General features: G+C 41.3%; 2 protein-coding genes across 6 annotated transcripts in view; one reads left to right on the top strand and one right to left on the bottom strand.

Annotated features, from left to right (window-relative positions):
* capn3b (calpain 3b) overlaps window positions 1-6,273 on the bottom strand; it is a 31,175-nt gene extending 24,902 nt beyond the window's left edge. For all 4 annotated transcript variants that reach the window (XR_009648096.1, XR_009648095.1, XR_009648097.1 and 1 more), the window contains exon 1: window positions 5,825-6,273. Coding sequence is in view for 1 of the 4 variants with exons in the window: in XM_060866135.1 (XP_060722118.1) it covers window positions 5,825-6,148 (324 nt within the window). In the remaining 3 variants the exon portion in view is untranslated. The remainder of the gene's footprint in view (window positions 1-5,824) is intronic.
* Window positions 6,274-7,893: 1,620 nt separating this feature from the next.
* The window catches only part of nrbp1 (nuclear receptor binding protein 1), an 18,663-nt gene continuing 5,727 nt past the window's right edge, over window positions 7,894-20,829 (top strand). Inside the window, exons 1-17 of one of the 2 annotated variants that reach the window (XM_060866132.1) lie at window positions 7,894-8,259; window positions 8,363-8,492; window positions 10,425-10,758; window positions 10,851-10,973; window positions 14,659-14,760; window positions 15,977-16,066; window positions 16,194-16,234; window positions 16,513-16,607; window positions 17,422-17,505; window positions 17,602-17,660; window positions 17,898-17,993; window positions 18,612-18,744; window positions 18,937-19,024; window positions 19,571-19,621; window positions 19,771-19,906; window positions 20,444-20,497; window positions 20,580-20,643. In XM_060866132.1, coding sequence (XP_060722115.1) covers window positions 10,516-10,758; window positions 10,851-10,973; window positions 14,659-14,760; window positions 15,977-16,066; window positions 16,194-16,234; window positions 16,513-16,607; window positions 17,422-17,505; window positions 17,602-17,660; window positions 17,898-17,993; window positions 18,612-18,744; window positions 18,937-19,024; window positions 19,571-19,621; window positions 19,771-19,906; window positions 20,444-20,497; window positions 20,580-20,643 — 1,459 coding nt within the window. In that variant the 5' untranslated portion in view covers window positions 7,894-8,259; window positions 8,363-8,492; window positions 10,425-10,515. The remainder of the gene's footprint in view (window positions 8,260-8,362; window positions 8,493-10,424; window positions 10,759-10,850; window positions 10,974-14,658; window positions 14,761-15,976; window positions 16,067-16,193; window positions 16,235-16,512; window positions 16,608-17,421; window positions 17,506-17,601; window positions 17,661-17,897; window positions 17,994-18,611; window positions 18,745-18,936; window positions 19,025-19,570; window positions 19,622-19,770; window positions 19,907-20,443; window positions 20,498-20,579; window positions 20,644-20,829) is intronic. The other variant, XM_060866134.1, reaches the window with a different exon arrangement.

The following is a 20,829-nucleotide window of genomic DNA, read 5'->3' as shown; positions in this document are numbered from 1 at the left end:
TGTCTTGACATGCAGCATCCATTGCATCCAGGAGGGACATTTGGTCATGTGGACGATGGTCAAAAACCTTCCATCTCCAGGCTGAGAAAAACTCCTCAATGTGGTTGAGGAAAGGGGAGTAAGGGGCAAGGAAATGGGACAACTTCCTTGGATGGGCATCAAACCAGGCTGTGACTGCACGGGAATAGTGGAATTGCATAACCTTACCTGGACATATTGGTGATGGAGTTCTTTGATGCGCTCACTGTTCCTTTCAAAAATAACTTTGTATAGTTGTTTCATTTGGACTCTGTGTTTAGCTAGAGTCTGAGAAATGGATGCTATGCTGATTGCTGCAATGTTCCCAAAGACAAGGTTGTCCTCTACAACTCTGGAGTGAATGTCCTTCAATTTTATTTCATTGTCAGCAATCACCATGTTGACAATAGCAAGTTCCTGTTCTTCATTCAAGAGCTTTCCTCTGCCCCTAAGGGAGGTAGACATTGAATCCTTAGAGGGACAAAATACAGTTACATATTGGAGACCAGAGGCATACAGTCACTCTAATACAGTAAATGGTAAAATTATTTACACTTTGCTGTAGGAGAAGCAATATTTGGCTGTACTCGTTCACCAGCCTCTCTGTATGATAGCCCGTGGTTTATGACATGGTCAATGAGAGTAGCTCTTATTTGATCAGTTACCCTCGCTCTGGTCCTTCTTTGAGCACCACCACACATTCTAACTCCTCTCCGTTGTCCTTGTCCTTGCCCCACTCCTCTCCCTTGTCCTGGTACTTGCCTTCCTTTCCGTCATGCAGGCTTTTTTCTTTCTTTCTTTCTTTCTTTCTTTCTTTCTTTCTTTCTTTCTTTCTTTCTTTCTTTCTTTCCCTCTTTGTGTTGCTCTATATTGTTCCTTTTCCACACAAGATTAACCCAAAGAGTCCTCTTTTAGAACATATGATCATGCGATTGAAAAAACCTCAACACCTGAGTGTGGTTCCTACATGGGGGGAATCAGCTGTGATTTATATATTTGCATAACTGCAATAAGCTGTTTCTCATTAGCAGTTGAATAAAATACAGGGAATATATGTGTTTCAATTCACAATATGAAGAGCTGTTCACTTTGACTTTAGCCTATATAAGTTATGTTTAGAACATGATGTTATCTTAGTTGTTGATGTCATGATAGTTGATGTTAGTCATGATGTTAAGAACTTAGTTCTACTTTATACTTTTGGTCCATATAGGTGATTATGCTGTTACTCAAACCTTTATTGTTAAAGGCTTAAATCAATCTTTCCAACACATGGTTTCAGTAAAAGACTTCTTCAAGTTCAATAAAAATTGCTATAAGTGACAATTAAAAAAGTGACATTTTTTCACATTGTATTTAAAAGGATAAAAATACCTGTGAGGTTAAAAAAAATGAATCGCGGATTGTTTTAATTACGCTTCTCTCTGTAAGTTAGTGAAACTAACACACTTACACACATCATTAATAATTAAGGTGTTGTTTGTGTGATTTCTAAAAGCCATTTTAGGATTTAAACTCAACAATCCTTGCATGATTGCAGCTGTGACACTTTTCTTTTGAGAGAAATATAACTGCAGTCGTTCACGGTTGTTATACAACGCAGTGTTGTGTTATACATCGCAGTGTTGTGTTATACATCGCAGTGTTGTGTTATACATCGCAGTGTTGTGTTATACATCGCAGTGTTGTGTTATACACCGCAGTGTTGTGTTATACACCGCAGTGTTGTGATATACACCTCAGTGTTGTGTTATACACCTCAGTGGCCTTAAGGCAATTTGTTAAATTTTGCTCCACTGCAGTGCAAATTAAAAAGATTATACACACACAGCTAGGGATCTGTAGCACGATGTGCATGCCGTATACATCCGCACTGACATTTCCGTTCTCCTGTCAATGTGTCACGTTCACGTCTTCACTGCAGGGTGTCTTTAAAGGCCAACCTGGGAGCCGCAGGTTTAATGAAGAGCCTGTAACATAACGACTGTCAGCAATGTAGTACATTAATGTCACCATATCAGCTTCGCTACTAAATTTATATACCACCTGTCAATCATTTCTTATAACACAAACCTGTAGGTCAGGTTAATTTAATCTGTTAACCAAATCTAAAATTAGTCTAGGGAAACGATTCTATGTTGTGAAAAATAATGATAGAGATGAAATAAAGATACAGTTGTGTTCAAAATGATTCAACCCCCACTGAAATTGATTGTTTTGGTCGGTTTGACATTGATTATGATCATTCAGTCATCCTGCTTACAATTAAATCAAAGAGGCACATGTAGGTCAGACAAATATAACATAACATTTATAATGAAATAACCACAAATGTCTTTTCTGAGCTCACATCATTATGAGTTTTATTCAACCCCCAAGTGACATTCAATCTTAGTACTTAGTACAACATCCTTTTACAGTTATAACAGCTTTTAAACGTGAAGCATAGCTTGACACAAGTGTCTTGCAGCGATCTACGGGTATTTTCGCCCATTCATCATGGGCAAAAGCCTCCAGTTCAGTCACATTCTTAGGCTTGCGCACTGCAACTGCTTTCTTTAAGTCCCACCAGAGGTTCTCAATCGGATTTAAGTCTGGTGACTGCGATGGCCACTTCAAAATGTTCCAGCCTTTAATCTGCAACCATGCTCTAGTGGACTTGGAGGTATGCTTGGGATCATTGTCCTGTTGAAAGGTCCAACGTCTTCCAAGCCTCAGGTTTGTGACGGACTGCATCACATTGTCATCCAATATCTTCTGGTACTGAAGAGAATTCATGGTACCTTGCACACGCTGAAGCTTCCCAGTACCTGCAGAAGCAAAACAGCCCCAAAGCATGATTGACCCCCCGCCATGCTTCACAGTAGGCAAGGTGTTCTTTTCTTCATAGGCCTTGTTCTTCCTCCTCCAAACATAGCGTTGATCCATGGGCCCAAACAGTTCTAATTTTGTTTCATCAGTCCACAGAACACTATCCCAAAACTTCTGTGGTTTGTCCACATGACTTTTGGCATACTGCAGTCGACTCTTCTTATTCTTTGGGGACAGCAAGGGGGTGCGCCTGGGAGTTCTGGCATGGAGGCCTTCATTACGCAGGGTGCGCCGTATTGTCTGAGCAGAAACTTCAGTACCCACATCTGACAAATCTTTTCTCAGTTCCTCAGCAGTCACACGGGGACTTTTCTCCACTCTACGCTTCAGGTAGTGCACAGCAGTCGAAGTCAGCATCTTCTTTCTGCCACGACCAGGTAGCGTTTCAACAGTGCCCTTTGCCTTGAATTTGCGAATGATGCTTCCTATGGTGTCTATTGGTATGTTTAACATCTTTGCAATCTTCTTATAGCCATTGCCCTTCCTGTGAAGAGTAATCACCTGTTCTCTTGTCTTCCTGGACCATTCTCTTGACCTCACCATGTTTGTAACCACACCAGTAAATGTCTAGAAGGAGCTGAGTATCACAGTCATTTTAAAGCTGCCTAATTGGTGCTTATTAGGCTTTATTGCTGCTCCCTGATATCCACAGGAGTTTTCAATACCTGATTGAAAACACTTCATTGAACCTCTGTTCTTCAGAGTGGTAGTCTTTAAGGGGTTGAATAATTATGTCAATGAAGAATTCACAAAAGAAACATTTACTACTGTATTACAAAACTAATTGATGTCATTTTAGTTGCATATGGTTCTTTAAGAAGTCCTTGTAGGATTTCATTCTGAATACAATTACAAATGTACACTAAATTCCCTAAAACCATTTACAGCATTGGGGGTTGAATAATTTTGAACACAACTGTATACTCATTGTGACTGCATATATGCCTATTATGCAAAAAAAAAACTAAAAAACTTTCACACTGCAGAGTGGAAAGTATTTTAACAAGATTTGTTTTTAAAGAAGCATTTATAAGAACAAATTTCAGGTAAGACTTTATAATTAGATTTACGACAAACTTTAATGCTGCCATGACGACGCAAGTAGCTGTAACGTCCGACACATTTCGGAGTCGAGTGGACAGCGTTTGCATGTCGTTTATAGACTGCAGTCATTTTGGGACTCTTTATAAATTATACTATATAGTACAAGATATATAATCAAAAGATAGATAGATAGATAGATAGATAGATAGATAGATAGATAGATAGATAGATAGATAGATAGATAGATAGATAGCCACAAAGATACTGTACTGTTGATTAGTATCCAAATCATAGTACAGTGTTTTATTCTGATTATACCACAGCAAATCTCTCTCTCTCTCTCTCTCTCTCTCTCTCACTTATGGTGTTAATGAGACAAAAATGCACTGGTCATGATTTTAAAGTTAAGGTTTTCTTCACTAAATGTTAAATAAACGTCTCTTTATAAAGCGCTTCACGTGTATGAACTGATCTGTTTATATAAGTGTTGGTTATGAGCTGTGATTCAAAGCCACATTTCTGTCAGAGCTGCTGTTATAGCTGTACAGTAAATCACAGCCAGTGAAAGCGGCAGATTATCAGGTTTGTACTCTCTCTTTGTATACACACACACACACACAGACACACACACACACACATGCACACACACGCACACTCAACCTATCTCTCTCTCTCTCTCTCTGTAGACACACACACACTCAACCTCTCTCTCTCTCTATCTCTCTCTCACACACACACACTCAACCTCTCTCTATCACACACACACACACTCAACCTCTCTCTCTTTCTTTCACACACACACACACACACACAAACGCACACTCACACACACACACACACACACTCAACCTCTCTCTCTCTCTCTCTCTCTCTCATACACACATACACACACACACTAAACCTCTCTCTCTCTCTCTCACACACACACACACACACACAGCCTCTTTCTCTCTCTCTCTCTTTCTCTCTCTCTCTCTCTCTCACACACACAGACACACAGACACACACACGCACGCACGCATGCATGCACGCTCACATGCACACACAACCTCTCTCTCTCCCTCTCTCTTCTTTCTTATCCCCCACCTCTTAGAGTTGTGGAGTGTCAGCTGTTCGAGAGCCACAAAACTGTGTTAAGATCCCACCAGCATGCAGCCGGATCACGCTCACATTCCTGCAGCATGTATTTATTTATTTATTTATTATTCTTATTTCATCTGCAAGCAGCAGTAAATCACAGGGATTAGAATTTAACACCTGTAAAATGTTTTTTTTTTTCACAGCAAATTGAGTTTTTGCTCCTGTTTTGTTGTGTCCATGTTGATGATTGAACGTCTTTCTTTTTAAATGTTGATATCAAACCCATTTTATATCAGACTCATAGACAGAACATCAGTCACTTCTTTTTACTAATTGAAAATGTTCCATAAGATGATTTCCATTAACCTTTTTGGAAAATAATCAAAAGTTCTTCTTAGAGTCCCAAAGTTTATTACTTTCCCAGAACCTACAGAGTTTTATTTCTCTAATTCCACAACGATTTGTCTAATACCATTTTTATTGATCAAGATGCAGTCAGACAGTGATGTGTATGAGGTGTTGCCCTAGAAACGGCAGTGTGTTAGAACAAGCTATCAAAGCTGCTGTTATAGAAAACAAATCAACATAAATCAACCAGCTTTGTGGTGTAACGCATTATAAAGCATTATAATGGATTCTTCATTGTTCATATAGAGTTTACTAAACGTTTGTGGAAAGTAAAAGTGACAATCGCACGCTTCATGAAGGTCACAAAGCCAGAATGAAAAGTAGATAAGACTCTAAAGTATCGAGCAGTGAGATGATCACGTGATCGTGATGTGTGATGAGAGAGCAGGTGTGGTCCACTTACCGAGGGACGCTTCCACACCAGATTCAGAGGGAACTTCTGACTGTAGTAAAGAGACGAGTCATCTGCAGGGAACAGTGGATCTTTAAACAACACCTTCTTGCGCACGTATTTATCTCTGAGCTCCAGGAAGTCCTTCAGTCTCTTGGCATCTTTGACGGCTTCGTTGCGGCTCAGAATGGCTGAGTAAAGATTCCCTGGTGCCTGAAACACGGCCCCAGGAGCCCCAGGAGCCGCTTCTGTAGTAGCAGCTCTCGTTTCTGACACTTTCTCATTTTCTTCATATTTATCATTTTTGCTCAGTTTACTACTCGGATTCTTGCTCATGATTAGTCCTGGTGCAGTAGGAGGCAAAATGAAATAATCAGGTTGCTGAAGCTTCTTAGCTGAGTTCTTCTTCTCGCCTGTTCACACGTTGAGTGTCTTGATATTCCTGGAGTCATACCCCTGTGCCCTCTGCCATCTCTAATAAACACACATACACACACACACACATACACGGCCATCCTTGTTGCCTGGTCTATTAATAGATTTAGGAGCTGGGTCTCATTCTCTCCCTCTTTTGGCCACTAAAATGGCAAGTGAAGGAACTTAAGCATTAAATATTGGCTGCTTCGGAATTATATATAATACATAATTGTACATTTATGTATGTATGTATGTATGTATGTATGTATGTATGTATGTATGTATGTATGTATGTATGTATGTATGTAATGATTTAGTTAAGGATTTATTTATTTTATTTTAATTTATTTATTTATTCATTTATAAACTTTATGAATATTTCATAAGGGTTTCATGTTTATTTAGAATGAATTTTGAATAAATGTTTGCTAATAACGAATGTGGTTTATTAAAAGACTAAGAAATCTATAAATAAATTAAACAATTTAGCTTGGAAATGAAGTGCAGAGGTTATTGTCTTCATGTATCTCAAATCAAATCAAATTTTATTTGTCACATACACATACATACAGAGTGCAACATGCACTGAAATGCTTTTTACGTCTGTTCGGTATTCAAACATAGAAAGATGGAATTAAAGATAAAAATAATACCAAAAGGAGGTAGATAAATAAAAAGTGTAAACTATATAAAATATATGAAAATATATGTGAAAGGATGTTGGCGGTACAAAATTAAAAATATTTTTTAATTGTCCTTAAAGTGTCCATGTGCAGTATGATGTGTATAAAGTGGCACTGTGCTGTGCAAGTCCAGAGTTAAAGTGTCATAGTGCAAAAAGAAGGTTTTTTCTATCTATCTATCTATCTATCTATCTATCTATCTATCTATCTATCTATCTATCTATCTATTTGTCTGTCTGTCTGTCTGTCGTGTTTGTTTGTTTACAGCATTTAAAACCAAACATTTAAGCAATTAACAAGCAAACAAAAACAAATAAATAAAATTCTGGATCAGATATCAGAGGAAAAAAGGATTTGTTCCTGTAACAAATGGAAAGAGATTTTTATATAAAGAGATATGGTTTTATTGTTTTGTTAGGATAGATTTATATAGGAAACTTATTTATATTTTGTATGATATTTTATTATATTTTAAGCATATTATTATTATTATTATTATTATTACTGTATTATTATGATTATTATTGTGATTATTATTAGTATTTTTTTATAATTATTTAAAAAGTATTCTCATTTTAATTTTTGTGCGGTTTTCATTTAGCCTTCTGGAAGACATTCTAAACCAATGATTCTGATTCTGAACACTAAATAAAATGCCTTTATTTGTGATTTATTAATGAACGCACAAAGCATTATTACAGAATTTATTTCAGAAAGAAACCTAGATGTTTTTAATCAATCAAACATCACAAGACGGCGCCGGGCCTCACAAAACCCTGAATCCGTCACCCACGAAGAAGAATAACCGCCTCAGCACCGACTCGTTTTTTCCCCTACCCATATTCGTACTCACTATTGATTATTTTGTAATGATTGGCTGGTTACACAAAACCCTGTTCTATCTCTGCACTACGATTGGTGGATAATTCTTACACTCAAACTCATGACCAATCAGAGCAAAGAGGCGGGGTTCTTGTCGGGTGCGTGTGTGGATACACGAACAGTAGCACGGCGGAAGGTGTCGCTTGTATGTCTGTCGCCATTTATATGTAGCGTTCGCCGAAATGTTTTTTATCGACTTACTTAAAATAAAAAGCATTCACTCGGCAGTTTTGATCGTTTTTAAGACTACGTAGAGCTTGTCGAGTTGTGTTTAAAACAAACAAACGAGCAGAAAAGACGTCGGTATAAACAGTTAGCCTAGCTTAGCTGAGCCTAGCCTAGCTCTTTTAACTAGCTTCAGCTTGAGGTAAAAACAAAAGCTTAGTTTGTGCTGACTGGTTTGATTTGACTATTTATCTGGTATGTTTTATACAGTGACATTTTCGGAGTCATCTTAGTTTAAAGGTGATTCAACGAACCGACTCAGTATTGTTAGCATACATAGCTATCTCGATCACGCCCCTCTGCACAGACGCCGCTAACAGACTTTTTATTTATTTTTTTACAGACACGTTCGTCTAGTTTACAGAGTTTTTTGCTCGATATTGGTAATTTGTATGACTGTGGACGTACTAGGGATAATATTTGGATGCTCATTGTGCGGCTAAACTGTAGACATCAATCTTCGGTTGAACAAGGTGAGTAAACACGTCTAAAAAATAAACACACACTTTTGACCTGTTTCTGGTTCTGAATGATCTATTTTATTTCTTGACACGTCCAGCGTACGTTGAATCGCACCTGTATTCAAACCACTGGCTTGGATTCTCTCTTGAGTTTTTTGAACTCTCTTGAACTCTTTTCAGCCCTTTAAAAAAAGTTGTCCGGTGACGTCACACTTTTAATTTGCATGATTTTGTGACGTATAGAAAAGCAAAAAAAAGCTCGCGAATGGTCATGCTGTCAGAGAATTTTTTTGGTTCCTTCGACACCAAAACAATGTAGTCTATTGTAATTGATTACTGGGGCGTCTATTTTTCATCCATTTATAACTATGTTTAAAGTTCCCAAGTAAGCAGTGTGTTGCTGTACAAAAAGTATGGTATTGGACTAAGCTCATTAATGAATCGTTGCTTTAACACATCTGTATGAGGTCATCAAGTTGGTCATGAACCGCAGTGTGATTCGGGTGTGTTGGAGCAGAGAGAACAGGAAGACGTGAAGCGGAGCAGCGACACGGGACTAGAACAGTTAAAGCAGCAGGCATGTGGAACGAGTTCGACCGGCTCGAATGCAAATCAACAGACAGCTCAACTTCTGCAGCCATGAGTTGAAACACTTCTGCAATTTTTAGGAAGATAAACAGTGATTAGATTTACAGAGAACGGCGCAGAAGAATCTCGTTCCTTCCGTCATTCAGCATTCAGTGCAGCCGTCATTCTCTGAACGTTCTTTTTAACACACTCGGTGCTGAAAATTTTCTTCTACACCTGTACTCTGTAACGATTTATCATCTCGCTGTGTATTTGTGATTTAAGGTGAATAATAGTCAGAGAGATGAATTAAAAGAGATAAACGTATGAAGCCTTCTACTGACGTAAAGAACACGATTGTGTGAAAGTCACGTTGAAGATGTTTGAAAAGAATTTCAGTCAGTTGAGCCGAATGGATCGTTCATTGACTTGTTTTGTGTACAGATTGCTCAGGGAGTCATGCCACCTCCTGAGCAGTATTAAAAAAAGCCAATAGTCATTATTTTATAATATGCTTCAAGTGTGTGATTAGGAAAAGACACCCAGCCCAATTCAGTCTCCTATTACCTGCACTGAAATACTAAAAAATTCCCAGCTCAGATCAGTGCCTCATTTAATTGCTGACACAGATCATGATCTCTTGGACAAGAGAGGGAAGTTGCTGAGTCTTGACCAAACAAAATATGTTAATTAAACACTGATCTGATTAATTATAAAGTAGCAACCCTCCATTTTGATAGAATTAATTACCACATTAGTTCAACGATTATCTGTTATAACAGAAATGATTCACTCAACAAGAATTGTGATTGAACAAGAAGAGAGCAAATCTATCTTGCCTGAAATGACTCAGTGATTTGTTGGAGAGATGTGAATCTGTAAATGAACAATGACAGGAACAAAATGATTCACTGATTTATTAAACAAGTGAAGAATAAATCTGTTAGAACTTAAATGAACAATAAAGGAATGAATCTATCTTGACCAAAAAGATTCAGTGAATCATTTGAAATGGAGTTAATAAAAAAGTAGAATGGTCCTATGGTGAACAGCTTCAAGGAAACCCTTCGCTTCAAAATGTTGACCCTGACTGAAGTCTTTTTTTCTTCTTCTTTCCTTCCCTAACGAGACATACTTTCCTTCCAGAGCACTGTCTGTACTTTTTATTTGAATCGTCATTAAATATTTTTTTTATGCATTTATTGAGTGAAATCAACATCTGCCTTTATGTTTTGCACTATAAATGAGTTTGAAGTAAACAGGTTTTCTGTTGTTTTCTTTACTGATCTGTTCGATTGCTGGAGTGTTCCTTTAATTAATTACTGACATGAGTTATACAGTCTGACACGTCTGTCTTTAATGCGCTCTGCTTTGCAGATATTTGTCTCCCACCCTTGTGGTGCGAGCAGTCCCGACCTCGTTTTTTCAAGCCAAGCTCGTGCACGGAGCTGCCGGTTATCCATCGGCGATGTCTGAAGGAGAAGCAAAACAAGGTACTGCTCAGACCTCTGCCATGGAGGCGAAGTCAGAGGTAGGGGCCTCCACCCCCACCGGGCAAGGTGTCTCCTCTGTGTCTCCTCCGGTGTCCACGGTAACACAAGCTCCACCGGCACCTACGACAGCGACCGAAGACGAAGAAGAGGAAAGCGAAGACGAGTCTGAGATCCTGGAAGAGAGTCCGTGTGGACGCTGGCAGAAACGCAGAGAGGAGGTACTGCTGCTATTTTTCTTCATAAATACGAATACTGTAATCATAGATAAAGAGAGGGTGAACATGTGTTTTTTTCTTCTTAAATTTTCCAGGTCAACCAGAGAAACGTTCCAGGCATCGACAATGCTTACCTGGCAATGGACACGGAGGAGGGTGTGGAGGTGGTGTGGAATGAGGTCATGTTCTCCGAAAGGAAGAACTTCAAACTGCAAGAGGTAAAGCAAAACTGACTAAGCAGTTTAGCTTTAAGAGTGAGTGAGTGTGTGTGTGAGGGAGTGTGTGTGTGTGTGAGGGAGTGTGTGTGTGTGTGAGGGAGTGTGTGTGTGTGTGTGAGGGAGTGTGTGTGTGTGTGAGGGAGTGTGTGTGTGTGTGAGGGAGTGTGTGTGTGTGTGAGGGAGTGTGTGTGTGTGAGGGAGTGTGTGTGTGTGAGGGAGTGTGTGTGTGTGTGAGGGAGTGTGTGTGTGTGTGAGGGAGTGTGTGTGTGTGTGAGGGAGTGTGTGTGTGTGTGAGGGAGTGTGTGTGTGTGTGAGGGAGTGTGTGTGTGTGTGAGGGAGTGTGTGTGTGTGTGAGGGAGTGTGTGTGTGTGTGAGGGAGTGTGTGTGTGTGAGGGAGTGTGTGTGTGTGTGAGGGAGTGTGTGTGTGTGAGGGAGTGTGTGTGTGTGTGAGGGAGTGTGTGTGTGTGTGAGGGAGTGTGTGTGTGTGTGTGAGGGAGTGTGTGTGTGTGTGAGGGAGTGTGTGTGTGTGTGAGGGAGTGTGTGTGTGTGTGAGGGTGTGTGTGTGTGTGTGAGGGTGTGTGTGTGTGTGAGGGAGTGTGTGTGTGTGTGTGTGAGGGAGTGTGTGTGTGTGTGAGGGAGTGTGTGTGAGGGAGTGTGTGTGAGGGAGTGTGTGTGAGGGAGTGTGTGTGAGGGAGTGTGTGTGTGTGAGGGAGTGTGTGTGTGTGTGAGGGAGTGTGTGTGTGTGTGTGTGTGAGGGAGTGTGTGTGTGTGAGGGAGTGTGTGTGGGAGTGTGTGTGTGAGGGAGTGTGTGTGTGTGTGTGAGGGAGTGTGTGTGTGTGTGTGTGAGGGAGTGTGTGTGTGTGTGTGAGGGAGTGTGTGTGTGTGTGTGAGGGTGTGTGTGTGTGTGTGTGAGGGAGTGTGTGTGTGTGTGTGTGAGGGAGTGTGTGTGTGTGTGTGAGGGAGTGTGTGTGTGTGTGTGTGAGGGAGTGTGTGTGTGTGTGTGTGTGAGGGAGTGTGTGTGTGTGTGTGTGTGTGTGAGGGAGTGTGTGTGTGTGTGTGTGTGTGTGAGGGAGTGTGTGTGTGTGTGTGTGTGAGGGAGTGTGTGTGTGTGAGGGAGTGTGTGTGTGTGTGAGGGAGTGTGTGTGTGTGAGGGAGTGTGTGTGTGTGAGGGAGTGTGTGTGTGTGAGGGAGTGTGTGTGTGAGGGAGTGTGTGTGTGTGAGGGAGTGTGTGTGTGAGGGAGTGTGTGTGTGTGTGTGTGAGGGAGTGTGTGTGTGTGTGAGGGAGTGTGTGTGTGTGTGAGGGAGTGTGTGTGTGTGTGTGTGAGGGAGTGTGTGTGTGTGTGTGTGTGAGGGAGTGTGTGTGTGTGTGTGTGAGGGAGTGTGTGTGTGTGTGTGTGTGAGGGAGTGTGTGTGTGTGTGTGAGGGAGTGTGTGTGTGTGTGTGAGGGAGTGTGTGTGTGTGTGTGAGGGAGTGTGTGTGTGTGTGTGAGGGAGTGTGTGTGTGTGTGAGGGAGTGTGTGTGTGTGTGAGGGAGTGTGTGTGTGTGTGAGGGAGTGTGTGTGTGTGTGTGTGAGGGAGTGTGTGTGTGTGTGTGAGGGAGTGTGTGTGTGTGTGAGGGAGTGTGTGTGTGTGTGTGAGGGAGTGTGTGTGTGTGTGTGTGAGGGAGTGTGTGTGTGTGTGAGGGAGTGTGTGTGTGTGTGTGTGAGGGAGTGTGTGTGTGTGTGTGTGAGGGAGTGTGTGTGTGTGTGGGAGTGTGTGTGTGTGAGGGAGTGTGTGTGTGTGTGTGTGTGTGTGTGTGAGGGAGTGTGTGTGTGTGTGTGAGGGAGTGTGTTTGTGTGTGTGAGGGAGCGTGCGTGTGTGTGAGGGAGCGTGCGTGAGGGAGCGTGCGTGAGGGAGCGTGCGTGTGTGTGAGGGAGCGTGCGTGTGTGTGAGGGAGCGTGCGTGTGTGTGAGGGAGCGTGCGTGTGTGTGAGGGAGCGTGCGTGCGTGTGTGGGAGCGTGCGTGCGTGTGTGTGGGAGCGTGCGTGTGTGTGTGTGTGCGTGTGTGTGTGTGGGAGCGTGCGTGTGTGTGTGTGGGAGCGTGCGTGTGTGTGTGTGGGAGCGTGCGTGTGTGTGTGTGTGTGGGAGCGTGCGTGTGTGTGTGTGTGTGTGGGAGCGTGCGTGTGTGTGTGTGTGTGTGTGTGTGTGTGAGAGAGAATGTGTGTGTAAGATTATATACAGAACTCAAATATGGGGTGCGTGTTTGATGGAGGCTTTGAAGAGCCGACCTGCATTAGGAAAGATTTAACCAAATCTCTAATGGTTAAACACTTGGATTTCTTTTTTTTTTTTGACCCCACCCACATTTCCATAATTAGAAGCTCTGCAGTCAGATTAACATTACCGAGGACTGCAATTACATCAATTTCAATTGCCCTCGCGTTCAACTGCTATAAGTCAAGTTACAACTCCGTAAACATCGAACTTCTCCTCAGGATTGATATGGGGTGTGTTTATAAAACGACTGACATCAAACTAAACTAAATACATAGTGTCTCACTGTTTTTTTCCAGCAATATAATGCACTTGTTCTGAAACAAAGGCTTAAAAACAGTGTTTCTACATAACGTTCCTTGTTTGTTTTAGTAAAGAATTAATAACGACGATAATGGTATCTTTAAGCGTAGGCCGTTCGCTATGATTCCAGTTCCGTGGAAATGGTTTTCATATTCTATTTATTTATTTATTTATTTATTTATTTATTTATTTATTCATTTATTTATTTCTTTTGTCTGGCTGTCCCACCCTGAAAAAAAAAAAAACCTAATCCCCTTGGACTCGTTCGAAAACACGCAGCTGTTTCTCTGCACTGACCGTCTTGTTTTTCGGGAGAGTTAACTACCTTAAACCAATTAAATTCAGTTCAACCGTTCAGCCATCTGTGCATGTTGTCTTCTGCACACACTATGCTCCTGATCGCAGAAGCACATCCTGTGCTTTAATTAAACACAATAAAAGCACTCGGGTACGAATTAGATCGAATTAGACGTCGAACCGGAATGTGACAAATGCTCCGGCGCTACATGACAAGCTCATGGTTTTTGGATCATGAGTAAATCTGACATCTGACTGGAATGTGTGTATACATACATACGTACATACGTGTGTGTGTGTGTATGTATATACACACACACACACACACACAGTGCTCAGTGGTTAAGGTGTTGGGCTACTGATCAGAAGGTCATGGGTTCGAAACACGACATATATGTATATATATTTACATATTTTTCTCTGATTATGCGCATGCAACCTTGACAGTTCGACTGTGCTCCTGTTCTGGCATGTTTTACTCCAGTGCCATTTTTTTGGGACACATATTGAGAGCACGCCAACATTTTGCCTCTGAAAACAGATGCACCGTGACTGAGGTCATGTTACTAATAAGGTAAACTTGGACGGATCCGCAGGCGAACGAGACAAAGTCGTAGAACTTTATTGCTTTCTTTTCCCTCCAGTGCCTGTTCTCTCTCTACACACTACATTTATTTTTTTGTTGTATTTGTTTGTTTGTTCTTAAGCAGGGCTTTAATTAAACGGCGGACATGGAATTTAATCTTACTTTTTCATCTTAAAGGGACACAATTACTTTAATTCTACAGGCATAAAATCATATAACGATTTAATGGCATTTTTATTGCATTCCAGGAAAAAGTGAAAGCAGTTTTCGATAACCTGATTCAGCTGGAGCATTTGAATATCGTGAAGTTTCACAAGTACTGGGCCGACGTGAAGGAGAACAGAGCCAGAGTAAGTGATCCAGCGAAGCGTGACGTGACGTGACAAGGAGCCAGCTTTGCCTCGATTCAGGTTTATTATGTGCTTTAACTCAGGAGTAAAACCTTCAGTGTATGAAAATGTATCATAAAGGAGGTTTGAAAAGTCAACATCCTGGGATATGTTATCTACATCCTCATCATTACCCTCGCTCCTGTTTCTCAGCTTACCATATACAGAGCTGATAACGGATTTTACTCAACATAAACCTTCTAAAATGATGATTCAGATTTAATCAGTGGCGTTAAAATGAAAGCGATTTCACCCAATCATGCTGTCTATCGCAATCTATCTAAATTTGACTTAAACTCTTATCTTTGGCATATTGTTATAGAACAATAATCAGCAGTGGGGTGTTGAGTAAGGTGGATTTTAACAACAGGTCCGGAAGTGTTTCATCTCTACTTCTCTCTCTAAATTTTTTTTAAAAAGTCCCTTTTGACACTTAGTCTGAGACTAGTTAGTTCCCCGATCAGTTGTTACCTAACAAGACTCTCTCTCTCCCTCTGTCTCTCTCTCTCGCTCTATCTCCCTGTCTCGCTCTCTCTATCTCTGTCTGTTTCTCTCTCTCTCTCGCTCTCTCTCTGTGTCTCTGTGTCTCTCACTCTTGTCTCTCTCTGTCTCTCTCTCTCTCTGTCTCTCTCTCTCTCTGTCTCTCTCTCTCTGTCTCTCTCTCTGTCTCTCTCACTCTGTCTCTTTCTCTGTCTCTCTTTCTGTACGTCTCTCTCTCACTCTCACACTCTCTTGCTCTTTCTCCTTCTCCTCTCTTTATTTATTTATTTATTTTTCGTACTTTTTTGAATTAAAATAAAAACAAAACAGTACAGCCTGTCAAATGTTTTTATATAAACATCTCCTAACAGAAAACTACATATCAACAAATTTGCCTTTATTATTAACCCTAGAGTGTATGGAGCATCCTTTATACATGTTCCGGTGCATGAGCTGTTGCTATAGAAACGATGACAGCTTGATTTTTCATTTACACTGATGTCAGAGCTGCAGTTATAGAAACCATTCAGCTCTGAGAGTTTGGTAGCACTGTGCCATAAAATGATATTCAGAACTTTATTCTAACCTTCGAGTACAGCTGGAAAAGGTTCCGTACTTTTCCGAGAGATCCGTGCGGTTGTTTTGTATTATTCGGTGTCGTGTTAAACTGAAATGACATTTTGTTCTTTCCCATCAGGTTATTTTTATAACTGAGTACATGTCCTCAGGGAGTCTGAAGCAGTTTCTGAAAAAGACAAAGAAAAATCACAAGACTATGAATGAAAAGGTATGAAGGATTCAGACATATAAAAGCCGATTTATATGAATGAGAGTGAAATATATGAATGAACCGAGTTTAAAGACAAAGCCTGAACTTTCATTTAAATTTATTTATTTATTTATTTTTCTGGTAGGCATGGAAACGGTGGTGTACTCAGATATTATCTGCTTTAAGGTCAGTTATAAACCCTTGCATTTCTTTGCTCCATTAACTGCTTCCTTTAACTAAAACTTACTAGCTCATAAACTAACTAACTAACTCGTAGTATATCGTGGTGACTAGTAGCAAGTCTTTTTATTTATTTATTTTACTCTCTTGCAAATTGTTGGAGAAATTCTGATATTCTGTATTTTTAATGGAGTACAGAAAGAAAAAAAAATGCATTTTTTTTCTGTGATGTTTCTCTTTTGCTGTGATTGTTTTTCCTAACTTTGTCATTACCGTCTCTTCAGTTATCTGCACTCATGTGACCCCCCCATCATCCATGGGAACCTGACCTGCGACACCATCTTCATACAGCACAACGGCCTCATCAAGATCGGCTCAGGTGGGTCGCCCATCTAGTAGGGGTTGTTTGTTTGTGAAAAAAAAAAAGTGGGGTCAGTTTTAAAAATGAAGCAGTTCGCGTTTCCTGGTTACAACTTTGCATCATCATTTTCAAAAAAATAAAAAAAAGTTGTTTTGTCACTTTACTGAAAGCCAGAACTGGAAACACCCCAAAAACTCACCAGTATGAAATGTAAGACTTTATCATGTTGTTTTAAAGAAATAATCAGTGACAAGGTGATGTGATAAAGCCAAACCTATGTGTTTCCACCCTGAATTGGATTTATTGTTTCCGTAGACTTTACAGGAAAAATGTCTCTCTCTCTCTCTCTCTCTCTCTCTCTCTCTCTCTCTCTCTCTCTCTCTCTCTCTCCCCCTCTCTCTCTCTCTCTCTCTCTCTCTCTCTCTCTCTCTCTCTCTCTCTCTCTCTCTCTCTCTCTCTCTCTCTCTCTCGATGTTACAGCTTTAATTCTGACACTTAAAATTCTGATACTTAAAGTTAAAAGCACTGACACTGGAGACTCCTTTAATAAATGTTAAACAAAGATCATTTCTGCCGTTATAGATTTTCTCCCATTAAACAAGTCTTTTATTATTAAGCTTTGATATGTAATATATTTAGCATCGCTGTACTGGAGGCTGGTCCTGTCCTGTCCACCACTGTCCTGGTGCAGAAATTAAATCATCAGCTTCTGTTGCGGTTTAACCACAAACTAAATATTATAACGAGCGACGGAGTAAATATGAATTGGAAAGAGAAGTGTGTGAGATCTTGTGTGTTAATATTGTGATTTCTTCTGTCTTCATCTTCACAGTCGCTCCAGACACCATTAACAATCACGTTAAAACGTGTCGGGAGGAACAGAAGAGTTTGCATTTCTTTGCACCAGAATACGGATGTAATGGACCTTTTTGATCCTCGAATTTATTGAATACTTCAGTGCAGACTTATTTGTCATTGTAAACATTCGATACGTTTCTTTTCCCCACCTCAGATGTTACTAACGTCACCACAGCCGTGGACATTTATTCCTTCGGAATGTGCGCCTTAGAGGTGAGCGACGAGTCCATGATGAGTGTGACAAGTGTTAATCTCTCTCTCTCTCTCCCTCTCTCTCTCTCTCTCTCTCTCTCCCTCTCTCTCTCTCTCTCTCTCTCTCTCTCTCTCTCTCTCTCTCTCTCTCTCTCCCTCTCCCTCTCCCTCTCTCTCTCTCTCCCCTTCTCTCTCCTTCTCTCTCCCCAGCCAGGCATTTCAATTCATTTTGGTTCATTTCAATCTCTCTGCTTGTAGATGGCCGTGCTGGAAATCAGTAACGGAGAGTCATCATACGTGTCACCAGAAGCCATTAACAATGCCATCCAGTCTTTGGAGGACCCCCTGCAGAGAGTGAGTCCGGGATTAGTGTTTCACTGCGTTTATGAAGAATATCACAACCTCTCTCGCATTAAATAATTCTATAGTTATGTTTACACACACAGAGAGTTGTGCCTTGGATATTAGTTTCCTGACTGCCAGAAGACTTACACTGTGCACTCTGTACTCTATCTTCCAGTGTACAAATGTTAGAAGTGTGGTATCGTCTCAAATGGAACTCTGAAGTTATTTACCAGTGTAGGCTAGTCCATGTTTCCTAGTCCATGTTAAATTACATGTCAAAATAAAATACAGGGAATTTAAAATGTTGAAAAATGAATCTCACATCGTGGACCAATTCAAAAAACATTCACAAAGCTTTACATTCACCGGAGCGTCGTCAGCCATCGATACGGTAATTTCTTGTCCAGTGTCAGGGCCCTTGGCTTTTTTTTTTTTCTACGTAAGCAAACCTGAGTGTATGAAGTTTCACACCCGGTATTTCTTCTGCACTTCTTATTCACACTGCTCACAGTATTTATATTATAAAACAGCATACAGTACATACAGTAAGTATATGATTTGGGACTCACCTCTAGTTGTTTGCACTACGGCTCGTGTAAGTTGTGGATTGTGTGTGTGAATCTGCAGGAGTTCATTCAGAAGTGTCTGGAGACCGACCCCAGTAAGAGGCCCACAGCTAGAGAGCTGCTTTTCCACCAGGCTCTGTTTGAGGTGCCTCAGCTGAAGCTCCTTGCAGCACACTGCATCGTCAGCCATCAGCGTGAGTCTCCTTTTCTCCACTGTGGCTTTTTATAGATCTCTTATGGAAATGCTGCTGCTATTTTATTTGTAAGACTCCTTAAAAGCCTGATTTTTTATTTATTTATTTATTTTTAGATAATACTCAGTCCTGAGGTGACACAGGGGTGTTCCTACATTGGGCTTTAACACAACAATCTGCTTTGTGTTGTAGACATGATCCCTGAAAACGCTTTAGAGGAAATTACTAAGAACATGGACCCCAATTGGGTGATCATGGAGATGAAGGAAATGCAGCTGAAGTGAGTTTCTTTCTCTCTCTCTCTCTCTCTCTCTCTCTCTCTCTCTCTCTCTCTCTCTCTCTCTCTCTCTCTCCCTCTATCTGTGTCTCACGCTCTCTCTCCCTGTCTCTCTCTCTCTCTCTCTCTCTTTCCCTGTCTGTCTCTCCCTCCCTCTTTATCTCTCCCCCTGTCCTTCTCTCTCTCTCCCCCTGTCCTCTCTCTCCCTCCCTGTCCTTCTCTCTCTCCCTCCCTGTCCTTCTCCCTCTTTCTCCCTGTCCTTCTCTCTCTCTCTCTCTCCCTCCCTCTCCCTCTCTCTCTCTCCCTCTGTCTGTGTCTCACGCTCTCTCTCCCTGTCTGTCTCGTGCTCTCTCTCTCTCTCCCTCTCTCTCCCTCTCTCCCTCTCTCTCTCTCTCTTGCTCTCTCTCTCCTTGCTCTCTCTCTCCTTTCTAATCAGGCAGTGTGGAATGATGTGAATCTTTAAAGAAAGTTTACTAGCTTCTCTCTCTCTCTCTCTCTCTCTCTCTCTCTCTCTCTCTCACTCTCACTCTCTCTCTCACTCTCCTGCAGATTGTCCCAGTTTCCAGCACTTGAGCTTGACAAGTTCCTAGAAGATGTGAGGTGAGAACTGCGATAACGTAGTTTGCGTCGTCACGTGAAACGACTGAACGATGGGGTGGTCTGATGAAGCAGAGTCACGGATAACACCCAGGATTGCTGAAGTAAACTCGCTGTAAAATAAATTCAGGCTCTCTCTCGTCCACGTGTAGGAACGGGATCTATCCGTTGACTGCGTTTGGTATGCCTTGCCCTCAACAGCCCCAGCAAGAGGCAGTGAAGTCCCCCATCGTCCCGCCCTCTGTGAAAACCCCCACGCCAGAACCTGCAGAACTCGAGACCAGGAAGGTGAGCAACACAAAGCTTTAGGGTTAGATGAAGTCAGCCGCATTAACGGACCTGAGCTGGTTTGTGTTGTCTGTGATTTGCAAATTACTACAAGGGAGACGTATCAGGGGGTCAGACGTATCATTTAGCCTTTCCTTATTTACTGAACGCCGTAGATGGAAACTTGGATTCACTGCTGAGCAAATATCCAGTTTCCTACTCGAGATCGTGTGTAACGTGAGAAAGTCATGCCACTTGGGGACACGTCATTGGCAGCATTTTCACCTTGTTGACTCACCAGGCTGAGGTGAAGATTGCTCGAATTGAATTGTCGAAGTTAATTTATTTATTTATGTGTCCTGGGAAGAACAGCAGTGCCTTAAGTCCATAGTCTTAACAGTTTAAGCATCACGTGCTCTGAGGTCAGGACACTCCATGGGAATAAACACGAGCCAGTAAAAATACAAAGAACAGTAAGAAGAGCCTACATCTGATCAGCGTCCCGTTTAGTGTCCCGTTTGTTCGCCAGGTTCATCGAGTTATCATCTTTTCTTTCAGGTGCTACAGATGCACTGCAACATTGAGCCGGTGGAGGAAGGAGCAAAGCATCACGTGAGTCTTTTAATTCCCACGCATGTCATCTGTGTCACGGTTCACACCACGTCCTAATATGCCGTTTCCTCTTCCTACACAGCTGACCTTACTGCTAAAGCTGGAAGATAAGCTGAACAGACATTTGAGTTGCGATTTGGCACCAAGTAAGTACACCGAGTACACGGAGTACTGCACACTAAGTGCTTCACAATCTGGTTTTTGGATAGCATGCAAGTCGTTTTCTAATTTGTGTCTGATTTGGATATGAAATGACGGAGACAAAAGTCAAACCGCTATTTAGATCAGATCAGATATTTACTAGAGATTATGATTAAGTCGATTAAGTTTAA

Source organism: Tachysurus vachellii, chromosome 3, assembly GCF_030014155.1.
Source record: "Tachysurus vachellii isolate PV-2020 chromosome 3, HZAU_Pvac_v1, whole genome shotgun sequence".
Taxonomy (NCBI): Eukaryota; Metazoa; Chordata; class Actinopteri; order Siluriformes; family Bagridae; genus Tachysurus; species Tachysurus vachellii.
This window is presented reverse-complemented; position numbering and strand designations above follow the sequence as displayed.